Source organism: Phyllobates terribilis, unplaced genomic scaffold (genome assembly GCF_046119375.1).
Source record: "Phyllobates terribilis strain yellow unplaced genomic scaffold, ASM4611937v1 Scaffold_7__3_contigs__length_470593459, whole genome shotgun sequence".
NCBI lineage: Eukaryota > Metazoa > Chordata > Amphibia > Anura > Dendrobatidae > Phyllobates > Phyllobates terribilis.
In genome coordinates, this window is record NW_027362767.1 from 254,290,413 (window position 1) to 254,312,767 (window position 22,355).

Below are 22,355 nucleotides of genomic sequence, written 5' to 3' on the forward strand. Positions count from 1 at the left end.
TTCACAAACTCACAATATGTACTGTTTTTGTGGGGGGGGGATTTAGCATTCCTGTGAATCACTAGCCTACTATTTGGTTGTATACCCACAGGTTTTTTTTTAGAACATCTATGTTGCATAGAGTCAGCCAACTTCTGCCACCTGTCACCTGTTATTCCAGCCCAGGATGCTTTGACTACATCCCACAATTTTTTTGCCATTTGTTGGCTTTGCCTCAGAAATTGCATTTTTAATGTCACCCCACAAGTGTTCTATCGGATTAAGGTCCGGGGATTGGGGTGGCCACTCCATAACCTCGATTTTGTTGAACTGGAACCAAGATTTTGCCCGTTTACTGGTGTGTTTAGGGTCGTTGTCTTGTTGAAACACCCATTTGAAGGGCATATCCTCTTCAGCGTCAGGCAACATGACCTCCCTGGTATGCGGTAAATAGGTCCTGCACCATAGTAAGAGAAACATGCCAATATAATGATGCTTGCACCACCATGCTTCACTGTCTTCAGACTATACTGTGGCTTGAATGCAGAGCTTGGGGGTCGTCTGACGAACTGTCTGTGGCTCATGGACCCAAAAAGAACAATTTTACTTTCATCAGTCCACAAAATGTTTCTCCATTTCTCTTTAGGACAGTTGATGTGTTCTTTGGCAAATTGTATCCGCTTCAGCACGTCTTTTTTTTTTTTTTTTTTTTTAACAGTGGGACTTTGTGGGGACTTCTTGCTAAGAGATTAGCTTCACACAGGGTCCTCTAACTCATCCTGGAGCTGACCATCGGCTGAGCCTTTGCCATTCCGGCTATTCTTTGATCTATTCTAATGGTAATCTTCCGTTTTCTTCCACGTCTCTCTGGTTTTGCTTTCCATTTTAAAGCATTGGAGATCATGTTAGCTGAATAGCCTATCATTGTCTGCACTTCTTTATAAGTTTCCCCCTCTCCAATCAACTTTTTAATCAAAGTATGCTGTTCTTCTGAGCAATGTCTCGAACGATCCATATTTCTCAGGCTTTCCAGGAGAAATGCATGTACAACATGTGCTGGCTTCATCCTTAAATAAGGGCCCCCTGAGTCACACCTGTTTCCTCACAGAATGATTGAGCTCCACACTGCTATTATTTTGAACACATCCCCTTTCATTTAATTACTCAAATACACAGACTCAAAAACATGCAGATCATGAATGCTGAGTCTAGTGGTTTTCTTAGAATTTACTGCACCATCTGGTAAACTGTTTGACATGTGGTAATATTTATACCAAAAACCGTGATTAATCTGGTTAGTCATATTGGACTGCTAGTATTTTGAACACTACTGTGCCTATTGCTTTTATAGAAAGTATTTCCCCTTTAAATGTAAAAAATAATAAACAAAAACACCTATAAAAGACGTGTGTGACAGAGCTGGGAGAGCAGCAGTATGGCCGCCATTCCAGCCGCCAGGACTATTCCTGCTATACACAGACTGGCTCTGAGCTGCGACTTACGAGACGCATTCATATCGGTTCTCCCGAGCAGCGATGTGAAGAGGGGAATCTCCATGGATGTTGACAGCTCTCAGGTCACATTTAGACGCCAGAAGTATTTCAGCAATTTCAACGGCTCCCGCAAAAGCCGCCCAGTGCAGACAGATGTTCTCCTCCTGGGATGGGGCAGAGAAGATGGAGAAAGAGTTATAGACGGGTTCACTGTGATATCCACCCTACAACTCCAATGGACAGTTTACATATAGCATTAATCTATGTACACATTATAACTTATCTAATATTGTTCCTGAGTTACATCCTGTATTATACTCCAGAGCTGCACTCACTATTCTGCTGGTGGAATCACTACATACATATATTACATTACTTATCCTGTATCATACTCCAGAGCTGCACTCACTATTCTGCTGGTGCAGTCACTGTGTACATACATTACATTACTGATCCTGTACTGATCCTGAGTTACATCCTGTATTATCCTCCACAGCTGCGCTCACTATTCTGCTGGTGCAGTCACTGTGTACATACATTACATTATTGATCCTGTACTGATCCTGAGTTACATCCTGTATTATACTCCAGAGCTGCACTCACTATTCTGCTGGTGCAGTCACTGTGCACATACATTACTTATCCTGTACTGATCCTGTGTTACATCCTGTATTATACTCCAGAGCTGCACTCACTATTCTGCTGGTGCAGTCACTGTGTACATACATTACATTACTTATCCTGTACTGATCCTGTGTTACATCCTGTATTATACTCCAGAGCAGCACTCACTATTCTGCTGGTGCAGTCACTGTGTACATACATTACATTACTGATCCTGTACTGATCCCGAGTTACATCCTGTATTATACTCCAGAGCTGCACTCACTATTCTGCTGGTGCAGTCACTGTGTACATACATTACATTACTGATCCTGAGTTAAATCATGTGTTATACTCCAGAGCTGCACTCACTATTCTGTCTGGTCACTGCAGGAAATTAAATTTCAATGAAGCAGAGGGGCAGTTGTTTTTTCTTACATCACTATCTGGTGTAATTATGCCACTTTCCAGAAAACAAAATACTTAGAAGAACTTCTGAGAAGATACTGAACAAATAATGCTGGGAGATTTCAGCTCTGAAGCTCACAGAACTCTTAATGCAGCTCTGAAGTCTTATACAAGCTGTAATCCTCACATTGCAGTGTACACTGATACTATATGTAAACTATAGATAGAGATCAGAGGTGGAAAATTCTCAGTGATAGTTAATGAAAGAATTAAAAGAAATCAGATGAAATGAATCAAGCTTTGTGAGAGATATGTGCAGCGCGGGGTGAGGACAGACTACGGGGACATCTGGCCGTGCACGCTGGCGTCTTTACTGGCCATTCCCAGTTCCCTAAACTGGGTGGCACTTATTGGAAACAGCAGTCGGTATAGATAAAAAATGATAAAGCACTCTCATCATCCAGTGCTGCGAAAATCAATAAAACCGCACATGACTCACATTATCCCGGATGTTGAGGTCGGCTTCACTGGAATGTAACAGTTTAACTAGCTCCACGTGCTTGTACTCTGTAGCCCAAATCATTGGGGTCCAGCCTCCATCATCCTAGGGGAGAAGTAAAGATTGAGGCATTGGGAACCCACTCGTCAGAGGATGGGTCTGATCTACAGAGTGTTCTCCAAAGGTATGCCATCAATGTCAATATCTCATAGGCAGGGGTCCTAGGACCCCAGAGAGCCCTAGAATGAAGGAATACAAAACAGCGCCTGATCGGGAACCCTCAGTGGGGGGCCGTAGAGGTTGGACCACCTCCAGTCAGACATGGATGGCACATCCTAGCCAGTTGGTTTAATGATTAATGAATATGGGACCGGCCAATCATCTAATGTGTATGGGGGAGACGTATTATCTACACCGATAGTAGGAAAAAGGAGCATCAGACATGTTGGATTTCAACATGTCCAATCCTTTGAGTAAAGCTCAGGCTGAGCATATGCTTTAGACCCAAATCTCCCCCATCCATGCACGTTCAGCCAGGTTCAAAAAACAATCCCATATGTATGCATGGTCCAGCAGCATTGATCTGTGCTACATCTGACAGCGTACCAGTATAACGGGACCACCACTGAACGCAGCGGCAGACAATGATACGTGGGGGTGGGGGGTCACATAATTACATTGCAAACACGCAAATCAGAAGAAAAGTGGGCGGAGGAGCAATTGTCGCACCGGGGGGGGTGTGATTTTATCTGTCTCTGCAGGCAATCACTTGAATAGAAAATGTCATTCTGCCCTACGACTGATTGCAAGATAATTACAAGAAGACAAAGAAGGTAAAAAAAAGTACAGCTAAAAAACAACAAAACTCAGGAATGGCGGCCGTCTCACTTCAACATGATGCAGTCATGGCTTCCGCTGATACATGCGGTCAGCCCGAGTGGCATCCTACTGGTGGCAGGTGCCCCGAGGACTTACCTGGCAGTTCATATCCATGTGCTCGCTGGTGAGCAGCTGCTTCACCACATCAAAGTGACCTTTCTTTGCAGCCAAATGCAAACAGGAGGAACCTTCAGAGTCCTAGAAGCGGGCATCAAAATGCAGAAAAGTGGCATTAATGGCTATGTACAACGATAAAGGGTGGCAGTGGTAACCAAGCTCCACGGTGGCCAATCTCCCTATATGCTATACTGTGACATTAAAGGGGTTGTCCAGCACCACCACCGATTATGTTAGTATATCCCTTGGTCCTCGGCAGCACATAGTGTACGGAGCTGGAATCTGACAGTACCATTCAGTTCAATAAAAGAGGAGGTAGAACGTGTACGGAGCTGTGCGGCCCTGATTCTGTATACTCATTACTCCCGGACCACACCACCCATCTCATATTGATGACATATAAGGGTCAGTGTCATGGACCAACCCTTTAGTTAAGGTGGCGCACACCATCAGGTAGGGCAGGGGGGGGGGGGGGTCGCTACGTGAGGCCTTAACAGGTCAACAGGTCTTTACCTTTGGCTCCAACAGGGCTCCGGACTTAACCAGATACTTCACAGTCTCCAAGTGATTGTTCTCGGCTGCATCCATCAATGGAGTCCGCTGATCCTCAGAGCAGTTATCCAGGTTTGCGCCAGCCTGAAAGAGAATAAAATCTCCATATCATAAAGCAAAGGACTCTCCGCACCCAAGTGGAGGCAGCCCAACTCTGCAGCCCCATGCACTGCTTCCAGCTGGACTCGACAGCGGCATAGTCAGTCAGTGAGCTCCGTCTGACGGGAGAAATTACAACCATCACCTTCCATCTTCCCAGCTAATTTATGACCACAGGAGACTTGAGCTGAACTTTGTGCTCATAAATCTTCTGATAGGGGTTCAGCTAAAGTAAAATGGGAGTTATAAATTCTCCCCGTCAATTACGCTCGCTGACATGATTCTCAATAAATTCAGCAACAGGCAGTGCAACATAATTTTTTAATGAGAAGTCAACATCTACAATTTTTAAGGAAACCCAATTGTTAGCCAAAAATATGTGCATTTAAGTAGGATTAAAAAAAATTATCCTCAAGGGGCAAAAATCCTTTAAAATATTACATTTTTTGCTACCTGCAGCCACCACTAGAGGGAGCTCACTGAATACTGTGTTCCATGCACAAACCATGTGTAGTGAGCTCCACCTAGTGGCAGCAAATTGATTCTAGCATGGAACCTTTTAACTCCATGCAAGAGATCTAGAGCGCTGTAGAAAAACTGAGCTAGTATAACAAAGTATTTGAGGGGCGGACAATCTGTATTTCAGAAAAAGGCAATCAAAATGACAACCTCGACCAGTCACTCACCTGAACAAGCATGTGGCAAATATCGGTGTGCCCCATCTCTGCTGCAGCGTGCAATGGGGTCCTTTTACCCTGCTGCTCCATCTTGAAATTAGGATCGATCCCATCCACTTCAAAGGAGAAAAGAAACAAAACACATAATTAGAAGACGTTCAGCCAGGACAACCATCTCCCAAACCATGATGACTTGAAATTAATTTTTCTGAAATCTTCAAACATAAAAAAAAATAAATAAATAGAAAAGTTCTCCTCAAATCTTATGGTGAACTTCCCCTCCTTTTAGGTAAAAAAAAAAAATATCAGCAGACTAATTTATTAATATATCTAGGGATACGTTTTTCTGATACACAGCTCCAAATCCTCTGCATGGAGTTAAAGATAATGCGCTAGCTGCTTGCCACCACCAGAGGGAGCTAAAGAATGTATAAACTGGACTGGATAATAAAGTTGCATGCAGTGAGCTCCCCCCGGTGGTGGCTAAGGGTAGCCAGATGATGGTTATGTCTATGCAAGAGTTTTGGAGCTTCGTATCAAGAGAAATATAGCTCTGATTGCTATAAGTATATACATAGCCCAGAATTAAATTAATAAATGGTATAATAGGGCTGACAACCATTACTTGGCATCCATCTCCTACAATGCACTGCCCTAGTTTTCTGCATGCTCGGAGGTTTCTTGCAGAGCTTTGACCTGTCTTTGCAGCATATCACTCCGTCAGGTTAACACATACAAATTGGGATAAATTAAGCCTGGTCAGAACTCAATCTACCCACACTGTGCCAGGAATAGGAGGGCACAGATGAAGGAGTCTGTTCCCCAGCTGGGTTGTTGGGTCAGCCCCTGGCAGTGTTCAGAAGTAAATTCTCCGGCACATCTCAAATTCTCTTTTAATTTGGTGCTGCAGCTACAGAGAGCTCATTAGCGGGCAGGGAATAGTGCATACATCAGCACGTCCCTGTGTACTCGCCGGCCTAGAAATGGCAGCAGCCCACGTCTGTGTGATATTGTCTGCGGCTCTGGGGATTCAGAACTTATTCTGGAGGCTGGCAGAGAAACAAACCCATCGAGAATCCGTGCCAGAGCAGGATTCTCAACATCTCCTACCAATCTGCAGAAACATGGGTGAGGGCCACACACAAGGGGCCTCATAGCCCTTCTCGTCTGGACCTTAGAGTAGGCTGTCCACCCTTGTGAAATCTGTTTGGATCAGTCTCTGCTTGCCAGCTCCAGCGGTCATCACGCGACCACTTATGTGCATAGATAAAACATTATGGTGGGGGGGGGGTGTCATAAAACCGCGCCACTTCAGTCCTGGTCTTGTATTGCAGGTCAACCTTACCTTATACTATATGCGTCTTCCTAAACAATCCCCCTAAAGATGGCCATGCATGTTTGATGTATACAGGATGGACCCATCGATTTCAAGGGGACTAGTTGGCCATCTGATGGTTAAGGGGGTCTCCTGACTCTCACCCGATGACGGATGAAAGGGGAGATAAGGATCGGATAATTAAACTTTGAAAGATAAGTCCAATCCTTGTGATCTCGAGGAGCTAAGCTGCCGTCCAGTTTCTGAAAGCAACACACTTCCATCTTTTTACTTATTACGCATGCATGCTCAGCCGAAATGTGTAGCTACCTGGTGGAGGCTCCTCCGTTCCACTGATCGTCTGCAGCCATCACTGTTAATGTCATGTGTTGAGATTGGAGGACTGGCACCAGTCCGGGGGGTACGTACACACATACTTTATAAAGCACAGTCAGACTGTTTAGTGGACGACCCTTCTAATGTGTATAAGCAGCAGGTTCTGACAAGAGGTTAAAGGGATAGTCTAGGATTAGGAAGAAGGGTTATCTCCATTCCAGGAGCCTTGCCACTCTTGCTCGTACGGTGGGATGACATGGGCCATGGACAGGTGTGGTGCCGGGCGTCCAGTATGACCCTACACCAGGTATGAACTCACCCAGCATCATCAACACTTTCTGCAGCTCTCCTTGTCTTGCAGAGAAATACAGCTGTTTGGGATGGAAGCGGAGTTTCTTAGGCCTAGAAATAGAGGAGACATTGTCTCTATGACAAGTCAAAAGAAATATTTATTATGTGATTGCAATGAGAATGAATTCAGAAATGTATTCATAAAATGAGACAAAATAATCTGCTCACTTCTCTGAGTCCAGGGCGAGTAACGCGCTCTCCAGAGTCTCCTTCACAGGTCCCTGAGACGAGACAGGAGACTTCCCTGCGCTGTGAGCTTCTGAGACCTCGCAGGACGGAGGAGGAGCAGCCACGTCTGTCTTAGAGTCATCCACTGCTTTCTGGGCTGTGAAATCGCTATTGAGAAACACAAGCAAGGAGACAATGCATCAGGGACAGCCGCTGGCTAATCAGGAATATAATATACTGCCAGGGTCGCAGAGACCCCAGGACGTGCAAGCAATATTAGATCACATTCAGGAACGTCACAGGTCCAACCATTGGTATATTTCTGGGTTGGGATCTCCCAAAAGACAAACGTAAGAAAATTCAGGTGTAACTCTGAAGTGTTGTGAGCCACACGTGGCCAACCTTGGTATCTAACAGGGCTTTCTGAAACCAACCTCCGGCACCAATCCATGCAACAAAAAAAGAAGTGTTCCAATTTACTCATGGACCAGAAAATGTACGTATCTCTTAATAACGCTGCAGGACTGGAAATGTTGAGACTGGCGGGAGGGAGGGGGCAGGCAGGCGCGGCTGAGCCTGGCGGGAGGGAGGGGGCAGGCAGGCGCGGCTGAGCCTGGCGGGAGGGAGGGGGCAGGCAGGCGCGGCTGAGCCTGGCGGGAGGGAGGGGGCAGGCAGGCGCGGCTGAGCCTGGCGGGAGGGAGGGGGCAGGCAGGCGCGGCTGAGCCTGGCGGGAGGGAGGGGGCAGGCAGGCGCGGCTCAGCCTGGCGGGAGGGAGGGGGCAGGCAGGCGCGGCTCAGCCTGGCGGGAGGGAGGGGGCAGGCAGGCGCGGCTCAGCCTGGCGGGAGGGAGGGGGCAGGCAGGCGCGGCTCAGCCTGGCGGGAGGGAGGGGGCAGGCAGGCGCGGCTCAGCCTGGCGGGAGGGAGGGGGCAGGCAGGCGCGGCTGAGCCTGGCGGGAGGGAGGGGGCAGGCAGGCGCGGCTGAGCCTGGCGGGAGGGAGGGGGCAGGCAGGCGCGGCTCAGCCTGGCGGGAGGGAGGGGGCAGGCAGGCGCGGCTCAGCCTGGCGGGAGGGAGGGGGCAGGCGCGCGCGGCTCAGCCTGGCGGGAGGGAGGGGGCAGGCGCGCGCGGCTCAGCCTGGCGGGAGGGATGGGGCAGGCACGGCTCACCCCGACGGGAGGGGGTAGGCGCGGCTCAGCCTGGTAGGAGGGAGGGGGCAGGCGCGGCTCAATCACACTCAGCTTCATGTATGCTCAGTGCAATCGGAAATGTAGGGTATAAATCAGTAAACTGACACAGATCAGACATGCAGTATGTAAATAAATCAATGTGGGGCAAAGGGACCTGCATCTTCCTGAAAATGCATCAAATATTTAAAAGGAAAACAAAAAAAAAAAAGGTATCATGGGTCTTTATAGAATATTATATTAGAGGTCAGAGGCTTTTATAAAATGGCTAAAAGTATTAATGGGACTCATATGCCAAACCATAAAATCCACTCTCGTGTCCCATGATGTCAACCCTTTCCTCCATCCATAAGGACACAATAGAGGGGGAGTCTTGTCACAGGAATTACCTCTCTGTTGTAGTGTCTGCTTGACCCTCGGTTGGGACGTCCTCTATGAGGCCATCGGTCACCGCGCACACAGTAGAGGTGGTATCTGCTTTCGCAATGGTGACCTCTTTAGCCTTGGAAATCTCTTCCCCGCAGTGTGGACAGTAACTGGCATTGTTGACTTGAGTGGCGCAGAGCTTATGAAATCTGTGGGAGATGCTGGTTTCGGGTTGGCATTCCATGTACGTGCCCTGAAAATATTCCAAAATGCAAAATCCAATTACAATTATGTTGCAATCATTGGTAGCCACCACGTGCGTTAATGTCGACGTCCCCTTATCCGGGCAAGGCTCCTGACAGTTAGCTGCCGCCAGGCCCTGCTAGCTCCCATACACGTGTAATTATTAAACAAGGTTTGATCACGTTGTGCATTTGCCATTTACAGGTCAGCGGTCCGCTCCATTCACGTGTCTGTAAACTCCACAGGAAAAAAAAACACAACAATGCTGGATCATCTTTACTAGAACTCTGCACTGTGCCCTCACTATGACGGGGGGAATGGTAACACCCAGTTGTCAATGCATACGTTTCCAGGAGGAATAACAGAGGAACGGCATAATGCAAATTTCTAAGAACAGATTATCCAACGTTCTTTCATAGGGAATGCGATCAAATATATTAAAGTTCAACTTGCTTGCGTGGCTATACTCTAGGCAATGATTGGGGACCCCATATATAACACCTCCTCCCATTTATGGTATATAATCTCAATGCTTACAGAGGGAAATAATTGCTAAGAGGTGTTAACACAATCAGAGCTGGAAGTAGATCTCTTTGATGTTACATAGGGGATACATAAATGCAGAAGGGTCCTCTAGGCTAGTAGACATGAGCGTGTCACCGCAACTTACGGCTGTGCAGAAGTATCCACACCCAGGACAACACTGGTGCTTCACCATCTTGCCCCGGTGGTCCTCGCACAGTACCAGATGTTGCACTTTGTTAGACGATCTCATCAGCTCATACTTGATAACCTCGGTCGTGCAGCGGCTCAGCTGCAAAGAGGAGCAAAAACAGGAAAGTCAGCAGCTTCAGAGGGACGACCGTGGGATTTACCCTTTTCACAGCAAATAACTTACAGAGCCATAGTAATACCCTGACATTTAGCAGTAATCACATAGTATGGTCTACGTGTGGACCAGGCATCGCTGCACATGGGACACATCCCGAACTAGGTGGCCTTACACCCTCCACCCAATCAAAACCACAATAAGGGACACATGTCAGAAAGTCACAGGCCATCCCGATTCCAGCCAACGGGGCAGAGTAATATAGTCAGACCCCTATCAATACAAGTGATCACAAAATCACTGCTCAGAGCCCATAGTGACCAAACATCCCAAGGTGATCCATAACTGAGATCATCACGGACAACACATCATCATGCCAAAATCTAAGTAAATTCCCAAAGAGACCTGGGAACGTTTTAGCTTTGGGGGGAAATCTTATCCGCCACCCGCCCCTCCCCCCAAAAAAACAAAAACCCCACAGGTCTGACCTCTTGGTCTGTGCTCTCGACGGCCATGCAACAATCTCTGGAGGTAGCTGTCACTTCGTCCTCTTTGGGGGTCTCCATTCGGCAGCTACAAAGGGGGATTCCTTGAAGGCCGTCAACCTCCATAGATTTGGATCCATTGGAAAGACCTATGGGTGAAATAAAAACAAAACTTATAATTGGATTTTTTTTTTTAGATCTTATCGCGTTCGCTCTCAAGTTTCCATCCGCTCTGTTACATTATATTCCCACGGTAGTGGCCGCTGCATGGGAATTGTAGTATTATGGCTGGTCGCATCAGTGTATCCCGACGGTTGTACCACGGGGAAGGGATCGACCAGCTGATTACCTATGGGGGTGAGTGCTGAAAGGGTTTTCTGTGACTAGGCAACCCCTTTAAGTCAGTCCATGTACACAATAGTGCTGCACAAGGCTATGTTCACACTGTGCTTTACCTTCAGTCAGGGGCTTACGCCTGAAGCCCTGGAAAGTAGGTTTCGGCCGTTTACACCGACAGGGGCCACTGACTGTAATGATGCAGATCACTTTGTGCTCTCCTGGACATCATCAGTATCTGTCTATTTAAGGTGGGTGGTACTGGGAAACCATGTGAAGACAGCCACGCAAAACTGCAATTAAATGTGGTTTTCTGGGGAGGGGGTCTATCAAAAAATGAATCTGTCATTGGAAAACTGGTCTGGATAAAGGGGTCGTCTTTGGAGAAGTTTCACTGCATATTCCCTAAGCTTCAAACTTGCAAATATCCAGAGGACTGAACTTAGGAGGGGAGAGAGGGGTTGGTTAAAAATCTAGAATAACAAAAAAAAAAAAAATTGGATTATTTTTCATCAGTAGACATCAAATATAAATAGGGACTGACAGCGCGACAGGTCATGTCATACTGAGATACAATCTTCAGAGGGGAGGAGAGGTCCGTTCAATGCACACTCCCTGGGAGGGGTTTAGCGGGGGCCAAAATAATAAGCTCCTCCTGAGAGGAGAGGAGAAGGGTCTCCAACAAGAAGTGTGGCGCAAACACCGGTGAATCGAGGCAGAAAGAAATCATTCAGCCAATTATGCTAATTTATTCTCAACGTTACAGCCGGCCACCAGGGGGCGTCACGGGAGATTGCCAAGAAGAGCACAAGGGACAGGAACAAAATGGCATAATGATGAGCGTATGCCAGAAAATATGGGAGCCCCTGCTGGGGTGCAGGCAGCTGAAATTCTTTCCCCCTCAGAACAAATTTAGTCGATAGCAGCATATTAAGAAAGCGGAGGCAGTAAAGTTTATCTTACATGTGCATTAGTGTTGGAGACGGTCGCCAATAAGTTACTCCCAAATCGCAGACTCTGGATATGCAATCAGTGTTCGTGAGTAAATCAACCACTGAAAACTCACACTATCCCAAGGAGGAGGGGTCCTAATCTGTTAAGGGGTTATTCCCAATTGTGCAAGGTATCATATATCCGTCGGACAGAGGATAAATTGCTGATTGTTGGGTGTCCGAGTGCTGAGAGTGAGGCTCTGAAATGCCCCCTTAGAATGGTTCACTGCATGCCACCACACTCGTCATTCTCGTATACAGTGCTCGGCTATCGCTGGCAATCCCATAGGAGGAGCAGGGGCATGCATGCATCTAACGAGGCATTTCAGAGCCCCATTCTGGGTATAGGACCTAGTGATTAGCACAAGCGCTTGTTACTCGAGCACCCGCTATACTCGAGTAACATGTTCAAGTCCCTGCGGCTGCATGTTTCGGGGTTGTTAGTCAAAAAGCATGCGGGGATTGCCCATGTTTGTAAGGCAATCCCTGCATGTTTTGTCGCTGTTTTACAGCCACAAAACATGTGGCATCAGGGACTCGAGCATGTCACTCGAGCACCCGCAATACTCGGTGCATACCCAAGCACCTCGGCAAACTTCAGTAACGAGCACTTGCGCTCATCACTAGTAGGACCCCATCCATAAACAAGTTATCACCTCTCCCCTGAATATGTACTAACTTGCCCAGGTAGGAAAACCCTTTAAAATCTGTACTTCAAGATGCTCACTGGTTAAGGGTCATACAGAAATGGACAACAATGGCGTCACCCTACAACAGATCGTCCATTAGATGCCCTGAGTGCTCACCTTTAGACTGGGGGGACAAGATCTCTTTCACTCGCAGGTCCAGAGAGTCGAGTGACACTTCTGTATACTCTGTGCTGGTGTCCTGGACGTCGCCTTCACCCACTACAAACAGAGGAGGATACAGCGCGATTACAGCGAGTCATGGTCCATCTCACAGTCTCAGACCCAAGAGGAAAAATACACTCGGTGTAAGGCCACTCTTCATGTGTGGTGCCACCACGGAGGACTCATCTGGTGCCCAAATCCGGTGATCTGTCTGCAGCTGTGGCATCAGGTGCCCAAATACCTCTATTATTTTCAGACTTGGATAAAGAAGGTACGATTAATGGAAAGACAGACCACAAAAGACTCAAACATGGAATCTGTAGGTACAACAGCCCAGGGGCGGACATACGATTGGTAGAAGGTAAGGGGGCCATCACCTCTGTCATAGACAGAACTATAGGACTGTTCTTGCACATGCGCCATCTTCTGTCCGTGTCCGCCCCTACAGATACACTACAAAAAGTAGCCCAGGTCTACCGTGGAGGGGACTCTGTGCCTCCTCTGCTGTCAGCACAGCGACCCAGAGACATGACTGACAAGATGCTTGTCCCCAATCTTTTTGATGGGGGTGTCAAAAACCACATCAGTGGTGACTAGTGGATTGCTCTCTGTATGCCGGGCCTATTTGTGAAATGCTCGTTACCTAGAAGCGGGTTTGGCTTTTCTTCACTCTGCCCTTTCCTCTTGGTATTTTTTTTCATCCATGGGCTGTCAGCGTGGCCTTTTTGCTTTTTCTGATTCTTCCTCTGTAAACTGGACTCCGAGCTCTACGAGGACAGAAGCATTAAATATCATGACATATACAGCGGGTGAAATAAGTATTGAACACGTCACCAATTTTCTACGCAAATATATTTCTAAAGGAGCTATTGACATGAAATTCTCACCAGATGTCGGTAACAACCCATCCAATCCACACAGGCAAAGAAATCACCATAGATGTCAATAAATTATGTGTAATAATGAGAAATGACACAGAGAAAAAGTGTTGCACAAACTTACTGAAATATAATTAATACTTTGTATAAAATCCTTTGTTGGTGATGAAGCTTCAAGACACCTCCTGTATGGAGAAACTAGTCGCAGGTATTGCTCAGGTGTGATTTTGGCCCATTCTTCCACACAAACTTCACATCCTGAAGGTCCTGTGGGCTCTTTCTATGAACTCTGAGCCTTAGTTCCTTCCATACATTTTCTGTTGGATTCAAGTCAGGTGATTGTCTTGGCCATTCTAGCAGCTTTATTTTCCTTTCTCTGAAACCAATTGAGAGTTTCTTTGTCTGTGTGTTCAGGATCATGGTCTTGCAGAGATGTCCAGCCTCCTTTCATCTTCATCATCCTGGTACATGGCAGCAGATTTTTATTAAGAATGTCTCAGTACATTTGTCCATTAATCCTTCCTTCAATTATATGAAGTTTGCCAGTGCCGTGTGCTGAAAAACAGCCCCACACCATGATGTTCCCACCGTCAAACGTCACTGTTGGTATGGTGTATTTGGGGTGAGATGCAGTGGCTTTTGGCTTCTAAACATGATGTGTATTATGGCATCCAAAAAGTTACATTTTGGTCTCATCTGACCAGACTATATTCTCCCAGAATTTCACAGGCTTGTCTAAATGTTGTTGAGCAAACTTTCAATGTTTTTTGTTTAGCAATTGAGTCTTACATGGTGTGCGTACATACAGGCCATGGACGTTGATTGCATTGCTTATGGTTTTCTTTACTAAAATTATACCTGATGATTCCAGGTCCTTTGCTCTTGGACAACTCTTCTGATAACTATTTTCACTCCTCTGTCTGAAATCTTGCGGGGAGCATCTGGTCAGGGCAGATTTATGGTGAAATGTTCTTTCTGCTTCCAAATTTTGTCTCTAACAGTGCTCCCTGGAACATTCAGTAGTTTAGCAATTCTTCTGCAACCAATGCCATCAGTATGTTTAGCAACAATAAGGTTGCGAAGGTCTTAAAACAACTCACTGATTTTACCCATCATGAGATGTCTCTTGTGTGGCACCTTGGTAATGAGACACCTTTTTATAGGCCATCAGGTGAACCAGCTGCTATTATTTTTCACTAAGTGGCAGGATTGCTTTCTAAGTACTGATAGATTTCAGCTGGTGTCATGACTTTCCAGGGCTTTTTGCACCTCTCTTTCTTCATGTGTTCAATACTTTTTCCCTGTGTCATTTCTCATTATATATACAGTGAAAGAAATTATGTGTGATATTTACATATATTTTGCTGTATATATACACTCTTAGAAGACTCCTGGGGTAGCACCTAGGCACAGTTACACATGATATGTGTTGATATTAGTGTCCCCTTTAATGTTTCCTTCCGGCCGATCCACATTCACGCTGCATCTTGTTTTAGAAGATACAAGACAACATCTACAAGGGCTTTTCTTCCTAATGAAGTCTCTCTATTACATACATTGGGGCACATAATACAATAATTTCCGGCCCACTTCCTTTCCTCGTTCATTACTTCTCCTTCACCAGTAAATCAACTTAAGCGCGTTCAGCTTATTAATGTCCATATAATGCAATACATTGAGTGCATGTAATTCACAATACCGGGGAAACTAGATCTGACCATTCCTTCTTAACGTTCTACATAAAAAAGGTAAATTAGCATGGAAAGAAAAATATATAGAAATGATCTTAACACATATTATTCATCCTTTCCCCCCAGGACAGTACTCACTAAATCAGAGTCATCATCATCATCATCATCCTCCTCCTCCTCCTCTTGTGACTCCATAGACTCCTCCTCGGCTTCAGATTCCATGTCGTCCACCTGAATGACAGATAATAATTCATTACATAAAAGGCGAGAACCATCAACATTAATGGGTTCCCAACAAGGACTTATACGATGTGAAATTTTAGCATTTTTTGGGGGGGGATGCTGCAGATTTCAGAAATCCACAGCTTCTATTGAAACGCTGCAGAAATTAAACTTCAATTTACTCTCCAGATTTTTTCTGAAGATTTCGTGAAGCCTTATCCACTGTAATATCCAGAAAATACGGAAAGAAATTCTAGCGTGTGTTTATCCTACATGTGACCAGATCACTTCATACACTCAACAGTCTGGCTCAATAGGCCCGTCGCTCAAACATCCAAATCTCGTATTATGCTGTATAATGGCAAAAAAAAATATGGCGTCGTAGGGTGGCACCATATGGCATGCCTGCTGTCCAGCACTACAGAACCAGCATGCCGCCATAGAGGATCTGTGCACGAGACCCTGATGATCCAAAGCCTCATGATGTGCGGCTCACAAAACAGCATCAATCCATCCTGCAGTGTGATCCTGTACAAGTATATGAAAGAATTGTGCTGTATGATTACCGAAAAAAAAAAAAAACCTCATAAAAATACCAATGCATTCATATACAAAGAAAATTATATATAACATTTAACCACAATTATATATGATCTGCAGTCCCTAATCTGGCCTGCAGGTGTCACTGTTGTAATTGTGGTCAATGAAAAACAATAAACAGATCTTTCACTAACAAGTCACACGTGCTCACCCTCCTGAACACAACAAAGGACAGTGTCAAAAGGGGGCAACATCGTAGTCTAACAGCGTCGATTTTCTTGGCAGTGTACGCTAAATCAGAGGGATCTCCCAAGATCCAGCTGAATACCTTCTGCAGGCTGTCGGTCTCTGCGGTGACATCTTTGGAAGCACTGTCCTCCTCCTGGTTTTCAGAGACACTTGGTTCTCCGCTCTGATAATCGTCTTCCTCCGGGTCCTCAGAGTATTCTTCTTCTTCGGAATCCATGTCTATGTTTTCTCCGTTCATGTGAGGAGCCTCGGAGTCCTTATCACTCTACAGTGGGAAGCAAACAAACAATGTAGTGACAGCGATGACCACAAAGAACCTCAGAGCCTGGGATGGTAATACAGGGGCTAATACTAAGGCCGTATCCACATGTGCGTGTACGGACCGCCTGCAGTAGATGGGCGAGTCTGGTTCTGGGGAAAAGAGGCCAATACTGAAATCATCATCTGTACACGGATCCGAAAAATGCCTTTAACAGCCGCGATCCGTGATTGACAGCCACATTTTGTGATCTGACCCTGGCGTTCGCTCGGGTTAACTTGGCATTGTGACATTTGTACTGTAGATCAGCCTGGAAGTGGGAAATGCACTGCAGCAAATTTTGTTTTTGTTTTTTTTTGTTTTGTTTTTTAAAACGTAAAAAGTTAATTCAGAGTGTCATTTATTATTCAACCCCTCAAACCACAAGAATTCTGTTTGGTCCCCCTAAAGTATTAAGAAGTAGTTCAGGCACCAAGAATAATGAGCTTCACATGTGTGGATTAAAGATCTCTTTTGCCAGCCTTTTCTGACTATTTAAGACCCTCCCCAAACTTGTGAACAGCACTCAGACATGGTCAACATGGGAAAGACAAAGGAGCATTCCAAGGCCATCAGAGACAAGATCGTGGAGGGTCACAAGGCTGGCAAGGGGTACAAAACCCTTTCCAAGGAGTTGGGCCTACCTGTCTCCACTGTTGGGAGCATCATCCGTAAGTGGAAGGCTTATGGAACTACTGTTAGCCTTCCACGGCCAGGACAGCCTTTGAAAGTGTCGTCCCGTGCCGAGGCCAGGCTTGTCCGAAGAGTCAAGGCTAACCCAAGGACAACAAGTAAGGAGCTCCGGGAAGATCTCATGGCAGTGGGGACATTGGTTTCAGTCAATACCATAAGTAACGTACTCCACCGCAATGGTCTCCGTTCCAGACGAGCCTGTATGGTACCTTTACTTTCAAAGCGTCATGTCAAGGCTCGTCTACAGTTTGCTCATGATCACTTGGAGGACTCTGAGACAGACTGGTTCAAGGTTCTATGGTCTGATGAGACCAAGATCGAGATCTTTGGTGCCAACCACACACGTGACGTTTGGAGACTGGATGGCACTGCATACGACCCCAAGAATACCATCCCTACAGTCAAGCATGGTGGTGGCAGCATCATGCTGTGGGGCTGTTTCTCAGCCAAGGGGCCTGGCCATCTGGTCCGCATCCATGGGAAGATGGATAGCACGGCCTACCTGGAGATTTTGGCCAAGAACCTCCGCTCCTCCATCAAGGATCTTAAGATGGGTCGTAATTTCATCTTCCAACAAGACAACGACCCAAAGCACACAGCCAAGAAAACCAAGGCCTGGTTCAAGAGGGAAAAAGTCAAGGTGTTGGAGTGGCCTAGTCAGTCTCCTGACCTTAACCCAATTGAAAACTTGTGGAAGGAGCTCAAGAATAAAGTCCACATGAGACACCCAAAGAACCTAGATAACTTGGAGAAGATCTGCATGGAGGAGTGGGCCAAGATAACTCCACAGACCTGTGCCGGCCTGATCAGGTCTTATAAAAGATGATTATTAGCTGTAATTGCAAACAAGGGTTATTCCACAAAATATTAAACATAGGGGTTGTATAATAATTGACCCACACTTTTATGTTTAAAATTTAATAAAATTCAACTGAGCAACATAACTTTTTGGTTTGTAAGATTTATGCTTCTGTTCATAAAACCTACTCTCGTTTGCAGTTTGAAGGCTCTAACTTATTTGCATCTTATCAAACCAGCTAAATCTGCAGGGGGTTGAATACTACTTGTAGGCACTGTATATATATATATAATAACTAAAAACCATTAAAAAAGTAGAATCTCCCTCCTTTTTCTCCAAGAAATGTAAAAACTTAAATCACAGTGACCGAAAAGGTCAGACCTATCAAAATAGAAAATGAATTTACATGATTGGTAAGTGCTGTAAAAAAAATGTGTTTTTGGCTGCCTCAACACCGCCCAAAATGAAAAAGAAATGCAATAAGAAGCGATCACAACATATAATATGTACCCCAAAAATTATATCAATGAAAACAACAGCTTGCCACGCAAAAAAGAACAAGCCCCAACACAGCTACATTGATGGTAATATACAAAAAGTTATGGGTCTCAGAATATTGGTGTTGCAAAGCAATTTTTATAAAAAAGTTTTAAAGCCATTAAATAGTCACTTAAAAAAAACAAAAACAAAACAAACCACTACACAAGTTTGGTATCGCCTTAATCCTACTGACCTGGAGAACCATGTTAGATCATTTTTATTGCAAAATTAAAACAATTGCAGAATTGGTTTTTTTTACCATTTTGCCATAAGATAATGGGCAGAACTGTGCACTACAGTGGTGGCCAAAAGTATTGGCACCCCTGCAATTCTGTCAGATAATACTCAGTTTCTTCCTGAAAATGATTGCAATCACAAATTCTTTGGTCTTATTATCTTCATTTAATTTGCTTGCAAGGAAAAAACACAAAAGAGAATGAAGCAAAAATCAAATCATTGATCATTTCACACAAAACTCCAAAAATGGGCCAGACAAAAGTATTGGCACCCTCAGCCTAATACTTGGTTGCACAACCTTTAGCCAAAATAACTGCGAACAACCGCTTCCAGTAACCATCAATGAGTTTCTTACAATGCTCTGCTGGAATTGTAGACCATTCTTCTTTGGCAAACTGCTCCAGGTCCCTGATATTTGAAGGGTGCCTTCTCCAAACTGCCATTTTGAGATCTCTCCACAGGTGTTCTATGGGATTTTAGGTCTGGACTTATTGCTGGCCACCTTAGAAGTCTCCAGTGCTTTCTCTCAAACCATTTTATAGTGCTTTTGGAAGTGTGTTTTGGGTCATTGTCCTGCTGGAAGACCCATGACCTCTGAGGGAGACCCAGCTTACTCACACTGGGCCCTACATTATGCTGCAAAATTTGTTGGTAGTCTTCAGACTTCATAATGCCATGCACACGGTCAAGCAGTCCAGTGCCAGAGGCAGCAAAGCAACCCCAAAACATCAGGGAACCTCCGCCATGTTTGACTGTAGGGACCATGTTCTTTTCTTTGAATGCCTCTTTTTTTTCCTGTACACTCTATGTTGATGTTTTTTCCCAAAAAGCTCTACTTTTGTCTCATCTGACCAGAGAACATTCTTCCAAAACGTTTTAGGCTTTCTCAGGTAAGTTTTGGCAAACTCCAGCCTGGCTTTTTTATGTCTCGGGGTAAGAAGTGGGGTCTTCCTGGGTATCCTACCATACAGTCCCTTTTCATTCAGACGCCGACGGATAGTACGGGTTGACACTGTTGTACCCTCGGACTGCAGGGCAGCTTGAACTTGTTTGGATGTTAGTCGAGGTTCTTTATCCACCATCCGCACAATCTTGCGTTGAAATCTCTCGTCAATTTTTCTTTTCCGTCCACATCTAGGGAGGTTAGCCACAGTGCCATGGGCTTTACACTTCTTGATGACACTGCGCACGGAAGACACAGGAACATTCAGGTCTTTGGAGATGGACTTGTAGCCTTGAGATTGCTCATGCTTCCTCACAATTTGGTTTCTCAAGTCCTCAGACAGTTCTTTGGTCTTCTTTCTTTTCTCCATGCTCAATGTGGTACACACAAGGACACAGGACAGAGGTTGAGTCAACTTTAATCCATGTTAACTGGCTGCAAGTGTGATTTAGTTATTGCCAACACCTGTTAGGTGCCACAGGTAAGTTACAGGTGCTGTTAATTACACGAATTAGAGAAGCATCACATGATTTTTCAAACAGTGCCAATACTTTTGTCCACCCCCTTTTTTAGGTTTGGTGTGGAATTATATCCAACTTGGCTTTAGGACAATTCTTTTTGTGTTTTTTCATTGAAGACAAATTAAATGAAGAGAATAATACCAAAGAATTTGTGATTGCAATCATTTTCAGGAAGAAACTGAGTATTATCTGACAGAATTGCAGGGGTGCCAATACTTTTGGCCACCACTGTAAATGCTCCAAGAAGCAGGGAGATCAGTGGGTAAGGGCGGCTGCTTCTCGCAGCAGATCCCGGGACCTCACCTTGGGACTGGAGGAGGAATGGGCCATGCTCTTGAACATCTCCAAGACAGTTCTCTGCTTCAATACTTTGGTCTTCTTTCTCGGCACCAGACTGTATGTTCCCATCCGTCGCTTCTTTTTCCGAGAGGCCACAGCTGCTAAAAGGCAACAAGACACAGCGTTATATTAGGCGGGTGGCTCACGAGATATGGAGTGACCGGTCCTTGGTGCGGACCCCGTACCTGACTGAGGCTTTGCTGACGAGGCCCCGCTCTGACCCTGAGGGGGAAGCTCTTGTGTTGTGCTGGGCTGAAGGACGGGCGGCTGTCTCCCACTCTCCAAACCGTTTTTGGCAGCTGAACCTTCCACGCTTTCCATTTGCTCCGACGACTCGCTGGAATCCTTATGTGCAGGCTATAAGAGAAGATGGGCGCCATCATCACAGAGCAGGGGAAGAGGAGGAATAGGGAGTCACCAAAGCTGCCAAGGTGACAGCGAGGTAACAGGACGGGGGCTCCATTATCTCACAAATAAGGGGCAGCATTCAAGTGGACACTTCTGTAAAGACGGACGTCCTAGTATGAAGCAATCAGCCACTCTGCACAAGTATATGTGATCACATGTAATAAAGCAGGAGGTGAGGAAGGTCCGGGAAAGGTCCTGTATACGGGGACAGTTATGTTGTGATATGTCACTTCTATGCGGAGATATATGATCACTAGATAGTATAGGCCCAAAGCCTGAGGCTGCACTACTGAGGACCTGCTCCAGTCCCTTCCAGCAAGATGAGCATGTGACTGCAGCAGCCAATTAGTGGCCGCATAGCTCTGTAACAGTCGGTATATGTAACATCCTGTTGTGATCGTATGGACATGGAATTGCTGCAGCCAATCACTGGCCAATCTGGCTACTGTTTTGTTGCAGCGGTCAGAAAAGGTAACTCGGGCAGTAACGGGAAAGAAGAGTCAGGTATCAGTAAGGAGAGTGCTGTATACTTTACAGGGGCGTAAAAAAAAAAAAAAAAAAAAAAACAAAAAACAACTCAGCATTTGTTGGACAATCACTTTAAGCTTTGTGGTTGTAGCTCTGTCCCCATGAATGTGGAGGGGACTCCTAGCACAGCCTCGCCACCACCGCCTGGGGCCGCAAGCCGGTACAGAAGCCGAGAAGTGCCGAGATCCCATCGGTATTGGGAGTGTGTCGTTCCCTAAACCAGAATACAACATGTAAAGACAGCAAAAAAACTCCAGAAACTAGGAGCCAATCAGCAGTGTTCCTCAGGTGACCCGCAGTGCCCCTCAGGTGACCCGCAGAGTCCCTCAGGGTCTCTCACCGAAATCTGCACTGAGGAGAAACATGGGGCTGCACACGTCATCCCTGCTGCCCTCTTCTGCCAGTTTTCCTTGTGCTTGGGTGCAGTGTTATCAGGGAAGACGGGCTTAAAGGGAAGGTGTCACCGTACAGACCCATATAATAATGCATGGGTACGATTGCACCAGGGAATGGCTCCGAACCACTCCAAAGCCACTTACCCACACTACAGCACAATACTAAGAGCACAAGAGAAGCTGCACATTATGTCTTCGGGCTTCAGAGCAGACATCTCAGAGAACTCAGAGAAGCATCTAGTGATTTCCAATATTGGAAATACCATCTGACGTAAAGTAAAAATAATCAACACCCAGAAATATAGAAGCTTAGCC

The 22,355-nt window shown here is 45.7% G+C and overlaps 1 protein-coding gene across 14 annotated transcripts in view; it reads right to left on the reverse strand.

The window, feature by feature from the left end:
* EHMT1 (euchromatic histone lysine methyltransferase 1) overlaps positions 1-22,355 on the reverse strand; it is a 102,126-nt gene that overhangs the window by 20,572 nt on the left and 59,199 nt on the right. For 10 of the 14 annotated variants that reach the window (XM_073640302.1, XM_073640309.1, XM_073640301.1 and 7 more), the window contains 16 exons: positions 20,895-21,066; positions 20,674-20,810; positions 16,419-16,604; positions 15,467-15,559; positions 13,403-13,526; positions 12,715-12,816; positions 10,584-10,729; positions 9,937-10,080; positions 9,047-9,276; positions 7,477-7,644; positions 7,277-7,383; positions 5,316-5,422; positions 4,492-4,614; positions 3,958-4,059; positions 2,983-3,087; positions 1,482-1,636 (listed from right to left, as the gene is read on the reverse strand). In XM_073640302.1, coding sequence (XP_073496403.1) covers positions 1,482-1,636; positions 2,983-3,087; positions 3,958-4,059; positions 4,492-4,614; positions 5,316-5,422; positions 7,277-7,383; positions 7,477-7,644; positions 9,047-9,276; positions 9,937-10,080; positions 10,584-10,729; positions 12,715-12,816; positions 13,403-13,526; positions 15,467-15,559; positions 16,419-16,604; positions 20,674-20,810; positions 20,895-21,066 — 2,201 coding nt within the window. The remainder of the gene's footprint in view (positions 1-1,481; positions 1,637-2,982; positions 3,088-3,957; positions 4,060-4,491; positions 4,615-5,315; positions 5,423-7,276; positions 7,384-7,476; positions 7,645-9,046; positions 9,277-9,936; positions 10,081-10,583; positions 10,730-12,714; positions 12,817-13,402; positions 13,527-15,466; positions 15,560-16,418; positions 16,605-20,673; positions 20,811-20,894; positions 21,067-22,355) is intronic. The other 4 variants (XM_073640299.1, XM_073640300.1, XM_073640304.1 and 1 more) reach the window with 4 other exon arrangements.